The 19,347-nt window shown below is 48.8% G+C and overlaps 1 protein-coding gene across 1 annotated transcript in view; it reads left to right on the top strand.

Annotated features, from left to right (window-relative positions):
* MTOR (mechanistic target of rapamycin kinase) overlaps positions 1–19,347 on the top strand; it is a 118,314-nt gene that overhangs the window by 82,492 nt on the left and 16,475 nt on the right. The window contains exons 31-41 of the mRNA XM_066375064.1: positions 2,205–2,305; positions 4,113–4,228; positions 5,424–5,501; positions 5,703–5,810; positions 8,689–8,814; positions 8,910–9,041; positions 13,962–14,077; positions 15,008–15,125; positions 17,559–17,807; positions 18,475–18,575; positions 19,234–19,330. Coding sequence (XP_066231161.1) covers positions 2,205–2,305; positions 4,113–4,228; positions 5,424–5,501; positions 5,703–5,810; positions 8,689–8,814; positions 8,910–9,041; positions 13,962–14,077; positions 15,008–15,125; positions 17,559–17,807; positions 18,475–18,575; positions 19,234–19,330 — 1,342 coding nt within the window. The remainder of the gene's footprint in view (positions 1–2,204; positions 2,306–4,112; positions 4,229–5,423; positions 5,502–5,702; positions 5,811–8,688; positions 8,815–8,909; positions 9,042–13,961; positions 14,078–15,007; positions 15,126–17,558; positions 17,808–18,474; positions 18,576–19,233; positions 19,331–19,347) is intronic.

Below are 19,347 nucleotides of genomic sequence, written 5' to 3'. Positions count from 1 at the left end.
TCTGGCCAGACTTTCTGCAAACCCCACTGAACTTTTTTCCCTGCATTCGCTCATTCAGTTTCCTGAATTGCCCACCTTTTCTTCTCCTTTGTCTTGTGTTTGAAATCCTCCCCATCCTTCAAAGTTTACCTGAACTGTCTCTTCCTTTTTTAAAACCTTTCCTGGTCCCTTCCTCTCCCCACCCCTTCTAAATTAAAGACAACTACTTTCCTTAGATGTGCTAAGTAGGGATATTTAGCTTGGCTGTATTCAAGGAGACTTTAGATGCAGTTTTGTCTAATACGCCGATGTGACAGTTGGGAAACGGAGACTAATAGAAATTGACAGCCAGCCTGAGGTCTCCTAGGAGCGCAGTGATCCAGGTCTCCTGACGCTGCAGTACTTGGTCCCATTTACCTCTGATCTCTTGGGTTCATTCCAGTTTTATAATTACCTATAAAGTGTAAGTGGCCAGTGATGCTGACCAAGGGATTTAAGAATGTGGCAGACTAAAAGGTTTTAAAAAGAGATGAAAGAAGCAGAATTCCTTTCCTGATTATATGTAGGTTTCTTACATGGGTTATTCAGTCAGTTCTATTTAGAGTGTAATTTCTAAATTGCTTTTGCTTTGAGTATACATATATCCTGAACATGCCTGGGGCAGGTGTTCCCCAGAGGTGGCATCAGGAATGATCTAAATCTAAGACCCTGCTCCTGTCCCTATACTGTCTGCCTCTAGGAAGCTGACTACAAGAGTCAGCCCCCGACCCCATAATGCACACAGCCACACTGCAGCTAAAGTGAGCCAAGGTAAACCCCCTCCCCATACTACTCGGTACACGGCCTCTGGGTCCTTGAGAACAGATTATTCGGGAGTCAGCGAACCACTTAGGTGTTTCAGATGAACAAATACATTCTAAGCTTTGCTGCTGCACCAGGTGGAAAAGTCAAAGGCCTGGGGATGGGTCTTTGACCTGCTGTGTAGCAAGAGGTGTCAGAAAGCCACATATGTTGCATAACCATGTTATTAAGCAGGACAGGGTGGCTTCCCAGTTACTTTTTTTTTTTTTTTTAGGTTGGCTGTGTATTGAGTTAGAATGCTTGTGTCCCTGGCTCTCTTGATCATGTGCCAGAGAGATGTGAACTTAGTGACTGCCATGCCATGATTCTGGATAATGGGCCTGAATGCTTCTTCTAAACATAGTCAACACTCAGCTTCTCAGGGAGCTCAGTGTAGGCACCTTCAGCATTGATTGTCTTCAGCGTGTTTGTCTCTACCCCCACCCATGTCACCTTATACTATATTGCAACCCATGTTCCATGAGGCTTCTGAGATGGGCTACTTGGAACTTGTACCTTTTTCTTGTCTCCATTCCAAATACCAAGTTAAAACATCCTGCCACATCTCTTTCAGAAAGCAGTCTCCTAGCCGAGGGGTCTCCTAGCTGAGTCGGAGTTGCCGTGGAAGTAAGGCTTGTGTTTGCTCAGGAGCAGAGTTTTATTTCCATTCTCTCAGAATTGGATGTGGGAGGCAGCTGTGTGAACTTTCAACAGGACATCTCTGTTCTTAAGAGGGTTCTGCTCTCCCTGAGCGCTGGAGTCTGTTGAGCATCGTGCATCATCTCAACATTTCATACTCCTTAGCCACACTCATGGTCACTGTGCAAAAGTCTGAGAATAAGCAGCATCTAGATTTCTGGGAGATGTGACTGCTGAAGAGCCTTCTTCTGTACAGGTTGATTTCATTTGAGTTTCATTTAGGCCTGCAGCCATTTGTTTAATACATTTGAGAGCCAGTTCTTTCTATAGCTTTGAGCACAGAATGAATGTCCAGATGTGTCTCTCAGATTGCTTTCTCTGTAGGGCTGCCAAAGAGAAGAGCTGGAGTTTATTGGCATGCAAGAGAAGTTATTTAATATTTATGAAGGGGGCCAGATGTTCATGACATTTCACATCACATAGAGTTAGGCATGGGCCCATCTTTGCTAAAATCATCCTCAAACAGATCATGAGTACCAGGCCATAGGAACCACAGACTGCTGACCACTTCTCTACACGCGACCCGGTCAGAGTGCTTTTTATTTAAAGGTTCCTGGTCTAAGGCAGGCTCCTAGCATCCATTTCCTCTGCGGCCCCCAGCTAGCCCAGGAGGCGAAAGGGCGGGCAGCAGGAGCAGGCTGTAGAGGTGATTTCAGTTCACCCAACCGAACATTCTTTCCATTCAGGGGGCAGCTCCACCAGCAATGCTGTGAAAAGTGGACCCTGGTGAATGACGAGACCCAAGCCAAGATGGCCCGGATGGCTGCAGCAGCAGCCTGGGGTTTAGGTAAGGCTTCCCTTGTGGGCACCCGGTCGGCATGTGGAGAGCGAGGCTGGGTGCCCACAGCCAGAAAGGAAGGTGCTGTGGCTGCGGTCAGATTAAAGGAGCAAAATCAGCCTATGTTCATTCCCATCCCTTCCATCGGTCCCTGACCGACGATTTCGACTGACTCGTTAGACACGGGTGAAAAGGGCTCTTCCTGGGGAAGGCAAGGAAAGCAGTGAGCAGGCATCAAAATGAAGATACTTAGTGAGCCATGTTTGGGTGTGTTTGTTTGTTTGTCTTAAACAAGTTACTGGCTTATTTTATCTCTTACACAAGAAATCCCGAGGTGGTTGGTGATCACCACTCGTATTCTGACTCTGTGGTCATTGGCCTGTTTCTGTATTTCTGCTTTGTGTGGGACCTCTGCTTTCAAGTCTACCTGTGCTCCAGTGTGGTTGCCAGGGCCCACTCGCCATGTCCTTAGCCCAGGCAGCAAGGAAGGGAGAAGATAGCTGTTTCTCTCCTTTATTTTAAATTTCCCACCATATATAAAAGTCAAGAGAATCGTCTCATGAACCCCACCTCCCTTTCACTGTCTAACAATGCAAACATTTCGACAGGTTTGTTTTCTCTATTCTCCTCCTTGCTGCCCAACACTCGCCCACCTTGCTCCCTCTCCCCGAGTATTTTAAAGCAGAGCTTTCCTTTTAATCCCCATAGACTGTAGATTTCTGACACCAGGCCCCAGCTGAGAGGATGACCAATATCTGTCCCAGGGATGTTCTTAAAAAGAGGGAAAGGGTCCAATTGACGTCCCAGGAGAAAAGCTTCACCGGTGGAGTCCAGAGGAAGGTTACGTAACCTTCTATCTACATTCTATCCCTCTTGAGTCACAAAGCTTATATCCTTTCCTTTCATGAGCTCTGGGCTGGAGCCAAAACATTTTTCAGAAATAAATGACTTCCTGAGGAGTCATTGTTTGCCACTTTGCTTTTGCCCAGAGGCGCAGAGAATGGATGAGCCCTGGGCTGGAGTGAAGGGCAGGAAGTGCTGAGTGAAGTAGGCAGCCCTGCAGGTTGCAATTAATGAAGCTGGTATCTTTTCTGCAGATGGTCTTAGAACTGCTGGCATCGGTCCCTGCTCACCCCACCAGGGAGCCATGCCAGCCGCAGCCCCGCTGCAGCCATTCTCCCAGTCGGCCATGACACAGAGGCCACTGTGCCATGACCCAGCCTGTTAGAACCAAGTCTCATAAAGTCTTTATCTCCTCCCTTCTGAGGCAAAGGTACTGCCAGACTGAGACGGAATGCTGTTTGTCTAATCCTGTCCCCTGTCTGGATAATGGCCATTTCCAGTTGTTCCAGGGAAACTAGGATTTCCAGTGTACCATTGAACTGTGAGATGCTTAGATGCTTTGCTGGTTAGGAAAAAAGCCAGCCCATCTCACCGAGGGCAGCCTGAGAGTTCTCTCTAGGTGACCGAGGTCCTGCACCGAGCCCTCGAGGTATGCGGGCTGCACTCGTGCTGTTTCTCCCGACTCATGGAACCCCTGAGGCAGCAGCGGGGTCCTGCGTTTGGAGGACAGATGTGGCTTTGTTTGTGAGATTGGCTTCCTCAACCCCAAAGAGCAGAGAGGGTCTCTGCAGGATTTTGATACCTCAGGCCCAAGTTTGTCTTGTTTGAACCTGAAGCCAAGTGCAAGTAACAATGACAAGGCCTATTTGAGACGCTGCCTTTAGCCCAGCAAGGTGACCACCCTAATGCTTCTCTCTCTCTCTCTCTCACTCTCTCACTCTCTCTGCATGTGTGTGCGCGCTCACATGTGCAGGCCAGTGGGACAGCATGGAAGAGTACACCTGCATGATTCCTCGGGACACGCATGATGGGGCGTTCTACAGAGCTGTGCTGGCGCTGCACCAGGACCTGTTCTCCCTGGCACAGCAGGTAAACCCTGTGCACCCAGACCCTCTGTCAAAGCAAGGATAATTATGCGTGGTCAGTTCACTCCGAGGCACATGGCGCACAGTGTACTCAGCCTGGAGCTGGGGTCATTGAGGTCACTGGCACAGTACTCGCACCTGGTGCCCAGTAAGGAGACTGCCAGCACTTAGCCCGGGCCGCCTTCCTCCAGGAGGGGCGCGCGTGTTCTGGATGTGACCATGTGTACTGCTTCCTCGGTCATCGCTGCATCCTTTTTACCACCTGCCTTACCATGCTCTGTAGTAGAGAGAAACTGCCCATGTCCTCAGCTGTCCCCTCTGTAGCAAAAGCCAGTCCATGTCCTCAGCTGTCCCCTCTGCAGCAAAAGCCAGTCACAGGTTTCTGTGACTCTGCAGGTGTGCCACACATTGATGACCTTCCAGGAAGGCCAGTGCTGACTTGCAGGCTGAAACAATGACGTAATCGCAGCCACCCTGTCGGGCACAGGTGGTCCTGAGTGAGGCACTTGGGTAAATGACCCAAACACTTATGGGATGGGGACACAGTAATTAACCTTAAACATGGAAACAGGGGAAAGCTCCACACCTTGGGCTTTTAACTGATTAAACGAAGAACACTGCAGCTGCAGGCCTGTGGCCATCCCTGGGGCCAAGCCCTTTGATTGACATGGCAGACCGAGAGCTGGGCTATCCATGCCCAAAGCTCCGCTTTTACATGGGGAGGACTGGGCGCTCCTCTGCCAGTGTCAGAGCACTCGCTCATGAGGACGTGGTGCTTCTGAGCCAGGAGGAGGCCCTGGGCCTTCTGAGTGTCCGCACACTCTGCCTTCACAGAGGTGTCCGGCAAGGGAGAGTTGAATGCAGATAGACCCCCAAATCATCCTCTTGAGATGCAAGAACAGTCATCTAAGCATACATTTTTCTCCCTTGTTACCTCAGACTATGGGTGTGCCCATAGATGCTTAGATTCTGGCTGCCATACATTTCTGTCTTTTTCAAGAAATCAGATAGTACTCTTCTGCAGCCATTCAGATCTGGGAAGAGGTCTCTTTTCTTCCTTGGTGAAGTTTTCGCCTCATCATTGGAACTTAAATGAGATAGGTAACTTCTGCAACTCGTTGAGAAGCTTGAAGATAACAGCACAACCCTCAGCTCCCAATGCAAAGCCCAGTTCCAGGGCTTCCCTGTTTGTCTCCTAGTGCATCGACAAAGCCAGGGACCTGCTGGATGCCGAGCTGACCGCTATGGCAGGAGAGAGCTACAGTCGGGCATACGGGGTGAGTGCCACGTACTCTACACGTTGTCCTTTTAAAGGCTCATTCCAGCTCTTTTCAGAGTGGGTTACTGAGGACTCAGGCTGCTGAGCACACGCCTGTGTGACCTCAGCACATGCTCTGCGCCCCAAGGAATGACTGAAACAAGTCCTACCTTGGGTGCTTCGTGCAGTATTAAGTTGCAATGTGATCTGCCTTCATCAGGCTATGGTCTCCTGCCACATGCTGTCTGAGCTGGAGGAGGTCATCCAGTACAAACTTGTCCCTGAGCGACGCGAGATCATCCGCCAGATCTGGTGGGAGAGACTACAGGTGAGCCAGGGGCGGGGGTGGGGGGGACGGACTGGAGGGTGCAGGGGAGCCAGGCAGAGAGACCGCAGGAGACCCGGGCGGAGAGCCAGGTGAGAGACCGCAGGAGACCCGGGCGGAGAGCCGGGCAGAGAGACCGCAGGAGAGCCGGGCAGGAGAGACTGCAGGTGAGCGGGCGGAGAGCCGGGCAGAGAGACTGCAGGTGAGCGGGCGGAGAGCCGGGCAGAGAGACTGCAGGTGAGCGGGCGGAGAGCCAGGTGGAGAGACCGCAGGTGAGCGGGCGGAGAGCCAGGTAGCCGGCCCACCTTCCCTCCTGATTTCACTCGTGCTTCTTGCTGAGTCTTTATCTGTGAGGATGACCAGTTTTCCAGCCTCCTTTTACCCTTCTGTACGAATAGAATAAAATATCTTTTATGAGTGACACTTAGAGCCAGCCAGCTGAGAATCTTATCTTCAGTATCAGTGGCTCTGAATTTTAGCTGCACAGTAGGATGACCTGGAGAGCTTTTAAGGCTTCAGACACCCAGGCCACTTCCCAAACCGAGTAAGTCAAGACCCTGGGAATAGACTAGAATCAGCATCATTTTGTCCTCCCCAGATGAGTCCGTGTGCAGCCAGCACTGAGCACCACAGCTCTCAGTCCAGTCACTGGCCACCTGCATCGAGCTCTTCCCTTGGGGTTGCCTGGTGCACTCACTGACCGATGCTGGCCGTGTGTAGCTCATCAGATCGTGGTCATCCCATGATCTCTATTTACTCACTTTTCCACTGAGGTTTTCCTTTCTAGAGAAACTTTTCCAAGTCCTCCATCAGTATTTTCTTTGTGCATTCGGATCATTTCAGCATGAGGAGCTGTCGATTCCAGACCTGGGAGTCGGCGGTCTTAAGTGTTCTTGGAAAGGACAGCTCTCCCAGCCCTTGAGTAGGTAGAAGGGGAGGTTCATCGGAGAAAGGGAGAAAGCTTGCCACTTCAGAACCCACTGTCCCCCTGCTTGTCATCATCACCCTCTTTGATTTTAAACGATTTCCTCTTGGCCCAGTCCACACCTAACTCCAAATTCTGTCTTCGGACCAATCAAGGCTCGTGCTGCCAGGCTTTTCAGTAGGCCGTGACAAAGCCTTCCGACTCCAGCCTCATTCCTGGCTCCGCCGCTCCGGGCACATTCCCCTGGAAGGGCCGAGCAGCGGGCAGAGGGCCATCTGTGAGTGCAGCCCTCGTTTGTGCTCTGAAGTGAGCACATGCAGTTCCTTCACATGTTTTATTAGCAATTATGAAATGCCCAGTGAATGTTTTGATGGAAAATTGTCTGTTGGGCACCAGAAAAGAGCTCCACAGAACAAACATTGCCCACTTGCTCGTATAAACCCTGGTTGTTGTTTTTTTTGAGTACCTGTAATGGGGTGGGGAGTTTCTAAATCAGAGACCTAACGAAGCCACTGCCATTCTAACAAGTTAATCCAATGAGAGACTTGGAAGGGGAGTGGATTGAATGAGTCTTAGGGAGTGGAGACTAATGTCTGACTTGACTATGTCCAAGATACTATCATCATCTTAAGGCTTCATGGTTTTTCTCTTTGAGACTGCAAGATATTTTTTGGCTGACGGGGCCAAATTATTTTAGCATCTGGGAAAAAGCAGAAGATGGTGAGAAGTCACCAAAACAATCACTCAGTATACTTTTTTTTTCTCTTTTCTGTTTTTCTAACTTTCCAAATCACTGTTGTCACACATAATGGGATGGAAAGATATGGTATACAGCCTGGAAATAAAACATTAAGTTTGTAGTAGACACTTGGCTCTGGTGGATGGCTTGCTGTCAGAACACTCAACAACTGCCTAGGCTGGACGCCTGCCATTTTGTGGACGAGTCATCTACATTGAAATCCCCGGCCAGTATCTCCTGTGGGATGGTGTGAGAGGTCAACCTGACTGGCATTGGGTGTCTTCTTGCTGGGGGTTCTTTATTCAGGCTTAGTCGGTGTCCTGTCACATTGAAAAGCCCACTGTCATTGATCTGAGACTTTCAGATTTATTCCCATGGAAGATAGCTCGTTTGGTTTCATAGAATCCACCGGTGAAGCGATAGATCTCAGAAACCCATCTTATCAGCGAAAGTGGGAAGGAGAGCCTCTTTGCTCTCTGAAGTTTCTGATATAAAATTAGCTTAGCCCCTTTGATAATGGTTACATCACTCTTTTTTAATTAAAAAGAATTTATATGTGTGTGTGAGGCACTTCCCCTTCTCTGTGCAGTGTTTGAATTGGGACAAAAATGAAGAGGAAAGACTCTTAGCGTAAGCAAGGACAAAAGTCTCAGTGCGGTTTAGGCTTTAACAACTTCAGAAATGTAAATGCTACCAACTCACAAACAATATCATTTGAAATTTTAATTATTTAACCTTGTCTTTTACACTTAGTTTTTTGAACTTTGAATGATACATTTTAAATTTAATTTGTCAGTGGTAGTCATCCTCAACCAGAGCCACGAATGCAAAAAAATAAAGTTAAAAATGCACTATGTATATAATTCAGAAAAGAAACTTGAATGAATTCCTTTAGACCCCACCGTATCCCTATGAAGTTGGTACTGTTTTTATCCCATTTGACAAATCAGCCACAGAGAAGTTAAGTAACCTGTCAAAGTCACATAGACAGTTAAGTCGCAGAATCAGGATCCATGTTCCAGAGCCCATATTTACTGCTTCTCGGATTTTGAAAGGTCCCAAAGAGGTGTTTTGATCATAGTACCCTTCACTTGAGAAAATTGGGATTATAAAAATGAATCTTTTTTGTTTTGGAGTGGGCCTCACTGTTGCTTGTGGGCGGGGTTTGTTAAGATATAGCAGAGGACATAGCTAATCGTCACCTGTGAACATTCCAGGGCTGTCAGCGCATTGTGGAGGACTGGCAGAAGATCCTTATGGTGCGGTCCCTTGTGGTCAGCCCGCATGAGGACATGAGGACCTGGCTCAAGTATGCGAGTCTGTGTGGCAAGAGTGGCAGACTGGTGAGTAACCCCACCGCCCTGCAGGGCGGGGAGGCAAGGAGGGAAGGGCACTTCGGACTACTTCTGTTTATACCCTGACCTCTCTTGTTTTTAAGGCTCTGGCTCATAAAACCTTAGTGTTGCTCCTGGGAGTTGATCCGTCTCGGCAACTTGACCATCCTCTGCCAACAGTTCACCCTCAGGTGACCTACGCCTACATGAAAAACATGTGGAAGAGTGCTCGCAAGGTCTGTATCCGCACCCGCTCAGCAGCAGGCCAGCCTCTCCGTGCTCCCTGAGTCAGCCCCGCGCAGCCGCCTCAGGGTCCGCAGGGCGGCCGCCCAACTGTCGGCAGGGAGTTTGCTCCTGGTAGGAAGTTGTTTGGCCTGATTTTAAAAAGTGAATCATATTCAGGGAGATGCATGTATACCATTGATCAAACCAATAAGAGCAATCACAGTTAAAGTCGCAGCCAGAATGTGCTGGAACATAGAAATAGCAGTTTCTGCCCCCTCAGAGAAGATGGGCTGTTCAGTCCCCAGAAAGGCGGCGTGTTTGTGAAAACACCAACTGGAACTTTCACAAGACCAGTGTGGTGCTTCAGACTTCTCGTCTCCTTTCCTATCATCAGTGTGCGATTCAGACAGCAGCCCCGCCCAGTGGGTAACGCCGAGACCAGTGGGGAGAGTCAGCCTACAGCCAGTGGAGAATTTCTCTTATTTATTTACAGACAGGTTCCTGGGAAATAGGTGGGGTTTTTTTCTTGAGTTTTTATTAAGTAATCTCCCTGAATGATGATGATGATTAACAGAAAGTAGGCCCTGGAGGCAGAATGAGCCTCTGCTCTGGCTCCTGCACACACACACCCCAACAGAGGGGTTGGCCCCACAGTGGGGCCAGAGGGGAGAAGGAATGGGAAAGCTGCAGAGCCATTATTTGGGAGAGAGAGCACCTCGTAGGGTCTCTGCTGGAGGCACACGGGGAGCTCCGTGGCCCAGGTCTAGAAACTGACTTTTGTGGGGGGATGGGTCCATGACTGAGAGCCACCCAGGGTGGGGCGGACGGCCCTGCACCGGCCCCTGAGTCTTTGGGGTTTATTACTTCAATAGTAATGGACCATGCTTCCTTCTCCAAATGTGTGGTTTGGGGATTTTGTTTTCTCTCCTTGTTTTGTTCTTTGGGTTTTTGTTTTGGTCTGTGTTTTTTAGTCTCTGTAAGCCTCCTGAGCCACAGCATTTCTGATTCAAAGCCTGACCTGCCTCCAGGCAAATGAGAAAAACAGGAGGCACTGGATCTGAATGTAGTCTGGTTTCCTTCCTACGTTAGAGCCTCCAAGTCTTTGAATGTCTTGCCGAAGGCAGGCAGAAGGAGCCTTTGGCTAATATCTCAACCAGGGAGTGGCTTCTTTCAACTTCTGACCACAACTCAACTTCTCCACAGATGAAGGCCTTTTCCTAAGAGTCTCCCAAATTCTGGTGGGAGACTGTAAAACCACATGGATAAAAATTTCAAAACCTATTTAAAGTTAGGTGCTTGAACTTTAAGCCCAGAACGAGAGATCATATCTTCATAAGAGTTCGGGAGCTACCCAAAGAAAACTGACTTCTTAATAATAATGGTGCTATTGTATAAGTCACTTTACCTCTCTGAGCTTTGCTTTCCTCCACTGTAAATAAGGCTTCTCTCTGCCTCACCTAAGACAGGTGGGAATGTTTGAGGAAGAGCAGACTCTGTTCTTCAGGAAAACATCAGGGAATAGGTGTGCGCAAAAGTGTTTTCTTAGACAAAATGCTTCACAGAATTAACGACACCCTGGCCCTTTCATGAAATTTCACTAAGCTTAGAGCATCGCCTTGCCCTTAAACCACCGTCCATCAAGAACCAGGAGTACTATGCCCAGCTTAAAGTCTGGACCTGAGAGAAGCCCCTTCCTCTGAGTGACCAGTTCTGCATCTATAAGGAGAAAGAATTGTTTTTCCCCTCCTCACTTCCTGAGAATGGAGGAAAGAGTTCTGTTTTTTTTCTTAAGTGAGAAGTAGGGAGGCAAAGAGACAGACTTCCACATGCGCCCCAACCAGGATCCACCCAGCAAGCCCCCTATGGGTCAATACTCTGCCCATCTGGGGCCGTTGCTCCATTCCCAGGAAACCGAGATATTTTAGCACTTGAGGCGAGGACATGGAACCATCCTCAGCCCCTGGGGGCCAACTTGCTTCAACCAATCGAGCCATGGCTGTGAGAGGGGAAGAGAGAGAGAGAGAGAAAAAAAGAGAGAGAGAGAGAAAGGTGAGGGGTAGAGAAGCAGATGGTTGCTTCGCCTGTGTGCCCTGACCAAGAATCAAACCCAGGACATCCACATGCCAGGCTGATGCTCTACTGCTGAGCCTACTGGCCAGGGCTGAAAGTGTTTTTAAAAGATCATTTTTAATTCCTTGAAAATAAGTTACCACCTTGCCACAGAGTAGAGAAGTACTTGATTCTCTCATGCTAGATAAACTCACTAAACTTAATATTGGGCTTTAAATCTAAACTAACACCCAGCTTCCCCAATTTGGGCAGTTTATTTTTTGTTCAGCACCTTGTTGAATCTCCCAAACAGTTTTAATTCTATGTCTGGGCTGTCATGACAATGACACAGCCGATGAGCTCTGAAAGCATCTGGTATCAAAGTCCCCACCCAGGTTAGTTCTCACTTGCTTGATGTGCAGTGACCTGTCACCGTTTTAGAGAGTGATCTTTTTAGAACTGCCTCCCAATTCTTTTTAATAAAGTTTTAAGTTTGGTCAGTGTAGTTCTCATGGAAGAAAAACTGAAGGGACATTTATCACTTCCCAGGTGTAGGATGCTAATGTAGTTCATTTTTCAAAGCCAGTGGTGAGTAACAGAACTCTGTGAAGGCAGCTGTCTGAGGGAGACAGGTGTCTTGTTAACTGCTGGGACATCTGTGTGTCTGCCCTGCCTGTTCTCCTGCCTGGATTAGCTGTCTGATAAATTGTTTGTCACATCACTCTGGCTCTGGGTTAGCATCAGCTCTTTTATTATTATTCTTTTAATCTCTTGAGTCAGCTCTCAAATCGTCTTGCTTGAGGAGTTATGCAAGTTTGGGTCAAGTGCCTGACAAGACACATGGCCCGTCACACATTCTTGATAAATGGTGCTGGTTCCTACAGACTGGAACCATAGGTCGAGGTCCAGTCTAAGAATTCCTAGTCAGGAGTTAAGATTGGTTCCATTGTTCCAGAGCACACGGGAGTATTAAGTGGCTCATCTTGTTACGGGACTACTCTGGCCCTTCCCTGGGACCTTTCACATGTCAGGCAACCTCCAGGTTCTTGATTGGCCCAGGAAAAATCTCCAGGACTAACTGGAGCGAGAACAAGCAAGTTCTGTTCAGGTGGAAAAAGGAAAGGACACTGCCGCTGTGAAAGAAGCAAAAAGATCGTGTCCGAGCAGACGTGGGTCAGCTCGCAAGCCTAGCTCCTTCTGTTTGGTTTGGGTTGGGTTTTGGTATTTTGTTTTGGGAAGGTTGTTTTTTGGGGGATGTGTTTTTGTTTGTTTTGTTTTGTCTTTATTATTTTGGGAGAGATTCCCAACTCTTAATGCCAATTAGTTCCTTATGTTAAAAAGTATCTGAGGTTAGTCCCGGCCCCCAAACCAGGGAGTTTTGTTTGATTTCAAGGCCATCATCACTGACATGCTTCTATTTCAGAAACAAAAAACTCATGATTTACTGCAGTGGTCCCCAACCCCCGGGCCACGGACCGGTACCGGTCCATGGGTCATTTGGTACCAGTCCACAGAGAAAGAATAAATAATTTACATTATTTCCGTTTTATTTATATTTAAGTCTGAACGATATTTTATTTTTAAAAAATGACCAGATTCCCTCTGTTACATCCGTCTAAGACTCACTCTTGACGCTTGTCTCGGTCACGTGATACATTTATCCGTCCCACCCTAAAGGCCGGTCTGTGAAAATATTTTCTGACATTAAATCAGTCCGTGGCCCAAAAAAGGTTGGGGACCACTGATTTACTGTGAGATCATTCTGACCTTATTGGTTTGTTGGTTTTTTCCCTCCTCTTCAGCAAAAAACACATTGCCTCTCTTCCACATTCTCTCACAGACCTTGTCCTCTCCCTGTGTTGGCAAATTTAGATTTCGCCATGTTTTCCGTTTGAGCTTTTGATATCAGTAGGCTGTATGTACCTCCATCCTTGAGGACCTTTACAGATGTGTGGACCCCATTTCTCAAGATGTTCCTGTGCCTGGATGTGGCAGACTTACCCACGTGGCTTGCCACTGACGCCCAGATCTCTCTCTACTCTTCCCTAGTTTGGCTATCTGTTCCTGATCTGTTTTCCTGTTTGCCAGGAACTTCTGTTCCTAACCCACACTTTCTGCTCACTTTGTATGAAATCCCGTAGTGTAAAAAGATTTGACTGCTAGAGGATGCTCTGAAGAGTTTGCTGTTCAACCACCCAGTTCAACTGGATGTCTGCTTAGCTAGTGACTTCTTCCTCATTCCCATGGACATGTGGAGGGTTCACCCCACCTCTGTGTTCTTAATTTGGGTATTGAGGGTTCTATCAGGTTTTTTTAACTCTAGTTTTTGCTCTGTTGGAGTATCCAAGCTACCACAGTGTTTTAAACAAATCCTCAATAGTAGCCTGAAATAATTCCCCATAAGCCTAATTTCCCCAGGGCAATATGTTGATAGTGAAGTAAGCCGTTGTTTCAAATTACTTCATATGAACCGTTACCTGGGATAGCCAGCAAGTAGCTTTTCTAAGGCTTAGTAAACTAGTAATTACAATTGGCAACAAAGAGCTAAGAGTCAAGTTGAACCTGAAACCTATATACTCATATCTATCAATATTACCCTCATTAAACTTAATTCCTAAATAAGAAAGAAGAAAATACTATGAACAACTATATGCCAACAATTTTTTTTTTAAAAGAAGAGTTGAGAAAACAGACATCTTAAAAACCCCGCTGTCTCCCAGCACCACACGCTGGTCCTCCGTCCTGCAGGCTTCCTGCCCGTGTTCTAGGGCGCTCTGTTTAGAAACGGGTTGGCTCACATGCCAGCTGCGTGAACAGTAGTTTGTTTCCCGGGTGGTGGGGCCGCATGCCGAGTGGCTCCCTCTGCCTTTGTCCTGCCGCAGATCGATGCGTTCCAGCACATGCAGCACTTTGTCCAGACTGTGCAGCAGCAGGCCCAGCATGCCATCGCCACCGAGGACCAGCAGCACAAGCAGGAGCTGCACAAGCTCATGGCCCGGTGAGCTCCCCTGGCCCGGGCCAGTCCTACTCCAACCCTGTGTGCCTGCAGCCTCTGTCACAAGCGAATGTTCAAGGCTGCTTGGGCAGCCAGTCACTTACATCTCTTACCTTTCCCTGTGTGGGGGGAGCGTCCCAGGCAGCCGTCACATCGTGCTGTAACCAAGTCTCTGCTATCTATTTCCATAGGATTCAGCAGCCCAAGAGCACCCATGTGGTGTTCCCCTCCCGGTGTCTGGCTTCCAAGTTAGACTCCTGTTTTCAAATGTCAGATTTGCTAATTTGGCGTGTGACTTTAGATAAGCTAATCAATCTCTATGCCTCCAGTTCCTCAAATGTATAAAAGGGGGTAGTGAGAGTCCTGTTTCCTAGGGTGGTAGAGGACTGACAGACAGAATTCATTGTCAAGCATGTAGAGCAGAACCTGGAACAGAGTAGCGTCAGTGAGTGCTCGCTGTTACTGTCATCTCTGTAAAAGATGGAGGAGAAGGGAGAGTGAGGGAGAAGCCATACAGCAGTAAGGTCAGTCACTCAACCGCTGTCGCCTGCAAAAATTGGGTTTGGGAAGGATAGGTCTGAACAGACCCACCTGTACCTGGTCCCTGGTCTATGTTACCATTGAAAGACATAGGTCAAGAGGAAGAGACAGTCTGGCCGGGTAGCTCAGTTGGTTAGAGCATAGTCCCAATATGCCAACGTTATGAGTTTGAACCAGTCAGGGCACACACACACAAAAAAGAGGGAAATAATACCATAAAAATTGATACCAAACACCCATCTTTTTCCTTCCGTGCTGTTTGCCATTCTGTTGGGTCCATCCTGAGAGCAAGTATAAACCACAGGCTGTGGCGCTCCCCCCACCGCAGCTTGTCTTCCTGGGAGCACTGTTTTGAGGAGGGAGCAACATATGGGGGCTTGTGTCTGTTTCTAGGTGTTTCCTGAAACTTGGGGAGTGGCAGCTGAACCTCCAGGGCATCAATGAGAGCACCATCCCCAAAGTCCTGCAGTACTACAGCGCCGCCACGGAGCACGACCGCAGCTGGTACAAGGTAACCGGCGAGGACGCGCTCCCGCTGCTCCGGCCCAGGTGGCCCCCAGCGCCTGGCAGCCAGGCTGTGCACCCCTGTGCGCCCCTGCTGGGCAGCGGGTCTGACCCTGTCAGTTCACTTCTTTGAGTGCCAGGAGCCAGTCTGTCAGAGGCCCTATAAGTTTACTTGGTGTAGAAAGATGGATTCTGTCACTTGGGAAGGATTTATTACATGTGTATTATGTACGTGGCTGCATCTTCTGGACTCTTAGCTGCTTGTTTTCCTGGGAGCATCTGGACACATGGTTCATCTCCGGAATTTTATCTTCCCTTGGGTCTTTGCTTCCTTCCCAACTTCTTTCTAATTTCCATTGCTGCCTACTCTTCATCTAAGCACTTAACTTTCTCTATTTTTATTGGAAAGCTCTGGGTAACATCCTGTTATGTCATAGGAAACTTTTCAGAAAGATCAAGGATGAGGAAATGTGACTGACTGGTAGAGGAGTGGTTCTTGGAAGGATACATTGAGAGGCCTTTTGGTAACAGCTGCTTAGATAGTAGATGTCATCTATTTCTTTTGAGTATCTCCTTAACCTGCTGATACTTTGTATCTCAAGACCACAGAAGAATCTGCAACAAAATCTTTCCTTTATTAAGCATGCTTCGTTCCAATCTGGAAAATATCCCTTTAGTGACAGCAGCAATAATTGCTCTCTCTAGGAAGCTTTAGTCCAAGGCTGGGAAAATAAATCCCGTAAACCCTTGATAAGTGGGAACCTTAGTAATTGAATCAGAACTGTCTCCTGACCAGATTACTTTTCTTTATTCAACTTCTAGGACAGGGGTGGTCAACCTTTTTATACCTACTGCTCACTTTTGTATCTCTGTTAGTAGTAAAATTTTCTAACCGCCCACCGGTTCCACAGTAATGGTGATTTATAAAGTAGGGAAGTAACTTTACTTTATAAAATTTATAAAGCAGAGTTACAGCAAGTTAAAGCATATAATAATAATTACTTACCAAGTACTTTATGTCGGATTTTCGCTAAGTTTGGCAGAATCAATCTTTATAAAACAACTTACTATAGTTAAATCTATCTTTTTATTTATTATACTTTGGTTGCTCCGCTACTGCCCACCATGAAAGCTGGAGCGCCCACTAGTGGGCGGTAGAGACCAGGTTGACTACCACTGTTCTAGGAGAAAAATCAAAAGAAAAAACACTGCTTCTAGGAATTTTAGTTGTTTTCTACCTAGTCGAGTCCTTTTGGGTTTATGCCATCTTCAGCCATCAGTGGTATAGTGCTTCGTGCGTGCAGGGACTGTTTCTGTCTTGTCCCCATGTCCCCCAGCTCGGTGCCTGGCACACAGTAGATAGGTAAGAAGTATCTGTTGAGTAAATGAGAGTGTGGGGAAACTAAACTTGTGTCATTGTAGAATTCCTATCAAATAAAGGTCAGTTATGATCAACCTACTCTGCTTAGTAGGAGAAATGGGCACATTTTTTATTAAAGAGAGGTTTTTAGCAAGGAACACAAAATAATTTCTTGGTTATCCGGAAAATCCAACTGGGAGGGGATTATTTAGTGTCCTCCTGTCACTGCAGACTCACCGGGCCCCAATCTACTCTGCCCCGTGCTGCACCGCTCAGTGCTGCCACCATGTCACTGCAGCCCAAACCCACAGGGGGGTGTGACCTGTTCCCTTTTATCCAGACACACACCAGAGGCTCTGCCGGCAAATGGCCACAGATCCCTGGCCATTCGACAGGTCATGGGCCCGGTGTGAGGGCTGAAGGCGAGCAAGGTTCACCCTCCGTCCACAGTGCCCTTGTGCCCTAACTGTGAACCTTTCCCCCCTGAGATCTGGTAGAGACCTTCACCATCACTGCCCTGAACCTCTGCTCTCTTAAGTCGTCTATATCATATAGCCGAAGTAAAGCTCTGTTTCTTCCAGATGAAATGGGCCCTCCTGGGCCCGAGATGCCAGTTCCTCCATGGTCTGGCCCTGCCCCTTTACTACATGTGCCCTAGCGTTTCCCTCCTTGCCCATTGAAGGCTGCTCAAGACCTGCCCCACCCTTGCTCTCTGGGAAGCTTTCCGGGGCCCATCCCGGCATTCTCAGCGTCTGGTTCATCTCGTATTGCCCCGGGCGCACTCTGCCTGGCCAGTTTATGGGGAGCCCCTGCTACATCAGCAGGTCCTGACCAGGGACCAGAGCTTGCTCCTCTCAGTGCCCTGCCCCACAGCACCCATACCATCCCTGAGACGGGAGGTAAGCCACAACCTGAGTAACAGGCCCCCGCCCCGTGTTCCATGGGAGTGAAGTTTGGCCCTAGTGACCACTGAGGAAAGGGCAACCACGGTGCTCCTCCTCAGCTGTCCTTGGGCTCCGAGCTGCCCTCTGCTGCTGCTGGTCACAGCACCGCTGCCTGTCCTCACCCCGCCCCTCCCAGGCCTGGCACGCGTGGGCAGTGATGAACTTCGAAGCTGTGCTGCACTACAAACATCAGAACCAGGCGCGCGATGAGAAGAAGAAGCTGCGTCACGCCAGCGGGGCCAACGTCACCAACGCAACCACGGCCGCCAGCACGGCTGCTGCCACTACCACTGCCACCAGCACTGAGGGCAGCAACAGCGAGAGCGAGGCCGAGAGCAGCGAGAACAGCCCGACGCCTTCCCCTCTGCAGAAGAAGGTCACCGAGGTACCGCCCTCCTCCTCCAGGGGCTGACTAGGCTCTGGGCGCTTGGGGGCTGGGCCTGGTTGTCCGGCTGTGGAAGCCTGAGGCTTTCCCCGAGTGCCCGGTAGAAGACATTGCCTGTTTGCCTCGTAGCATTGCAGCATCGTGGCAGACAGTGCTTTTGTGTATTTGCTCCGTCTGGGGAGCTGACATAGCCCCAGGCTGAAGAATGCGCCTTGTCATGCTTCCCCAAGTGAGCTCATTCTCCAAAGGCTCTGCACCTGTGCCTGTGGGTGGCTGTGCACATCTGCAGCCCCCTCTGAGGACAGAGCCTGGCAGGACTGTCCTCTGCCTCCTCCCCCCCTCCCTCCTGCTCTTGGGCTGTCAGTTCAGTGTGCACCTGGGCAGCTGGCAGGCCCAGAGGTCAGTGTGTTCAGAGATTCAGCCCCAATTCTCTGCGACCCTGTTCAGGAAGCCACCATTAACCCAAGATAATAATAGTTATGACTCCACTGCCATTTATTGAGAGCTTGCTATGTGTCAGGTACCAATCTAAAGGCTTTTCATTTATTGCCTGATTTAATCCTCATTACCACTCTTAGAGGCAGGTACTGTTAGAATGCTGTTGTGCCCGTTTTACAGATGAGAAAGCTGAGGCAACAGTGTCACTAACACACCTGTGTTCCCACAGGATCTGTCCAAAACCCTCTTGATGTACACCGTCCCTGCCGTCCAGGGCTTCTTTCGTTCTATCTCCTTGTCACGAGGCAACAACCTCCAGGACACACTCAGGTATCAGGGATGGGAAGGGGAAGCCCTGGTAGGCTGTGGGATGGCAGGACACAGAAGTTACACATACAGTCTTTTTTCCTGTCTGCACCCTGATCAGTGTATCCCAGAGTAACAGCTGGCTGGGCCCCACCCATGTGGGCAAGACCTGTAAAGATTGAGGAGAGTGTCCTGTGTGGTTTGTTATGTAGAGAAGAAACTCACCTGTTTGTTGCAATAGTGCTGAAATACCCTCAGCTTTTGGAGCCGACTCTCACACTAAATAAATGGTGTGGAGCAGCCAGTTCAGAGGCTGCAGGTGACAAAGGTGGCCACTTCTATTTGGGGATTTCCAGCCAGATAAGCGCAAGGTTTCTGAATTGCCACTGTTGTATAGGCAACTCTTTCTATGTGTGCACAGATTGTCCGTGGGTCTTCCACGGGCTTATCTGTTGGATTTCTGAGCTTATGCCATGGCGGCCCCTCTGCACTTTCTGGAATAAAGTGATTTTTCACTTGGGATGATCTTTCTGAGGTTCAGCCGAGCACTGTAGCCCCCCCCCTCCCCCCCCACTCCCAGCTGGTCCTGAGACCAAACACCTTGGAGGGCCACTCCAAGGTGAAAGACAGACAAAAGCTGAGAAACTCAATTTCCTGTGACTTGCTCATTTTTCTTTTTCAGGGTCCTTACCTTGTGGTTTGATTATGGCCACTGGCCAGATGTGAATGAAGCCTTAGTGGAAGGGGTGAAAGCCATCCAGATTGACACCTGGTTGCAGGTGAGATGGCCCAGCGC

This window comes from Saccopteryx leptura, chromosome 3, assembly GCF_036850995.1.
Source record: "Saccopteryx leptura isolate mSacLep1 chromosome 3, mSacLep1_pri_phased_curated, whole genome shotgun sequence".
In the NCBI taxonomy this organism is placed as follows: domain Eukaryota; kingdom Metazoa; phylum Chordata; class Mammalia; order Chiroptera; family Emballonuridae; genus Saccopteryx; species Saccopteryx leptura.
This window is presented reverse-complemented; position numbering and strand designations above follow the sequence as displayed.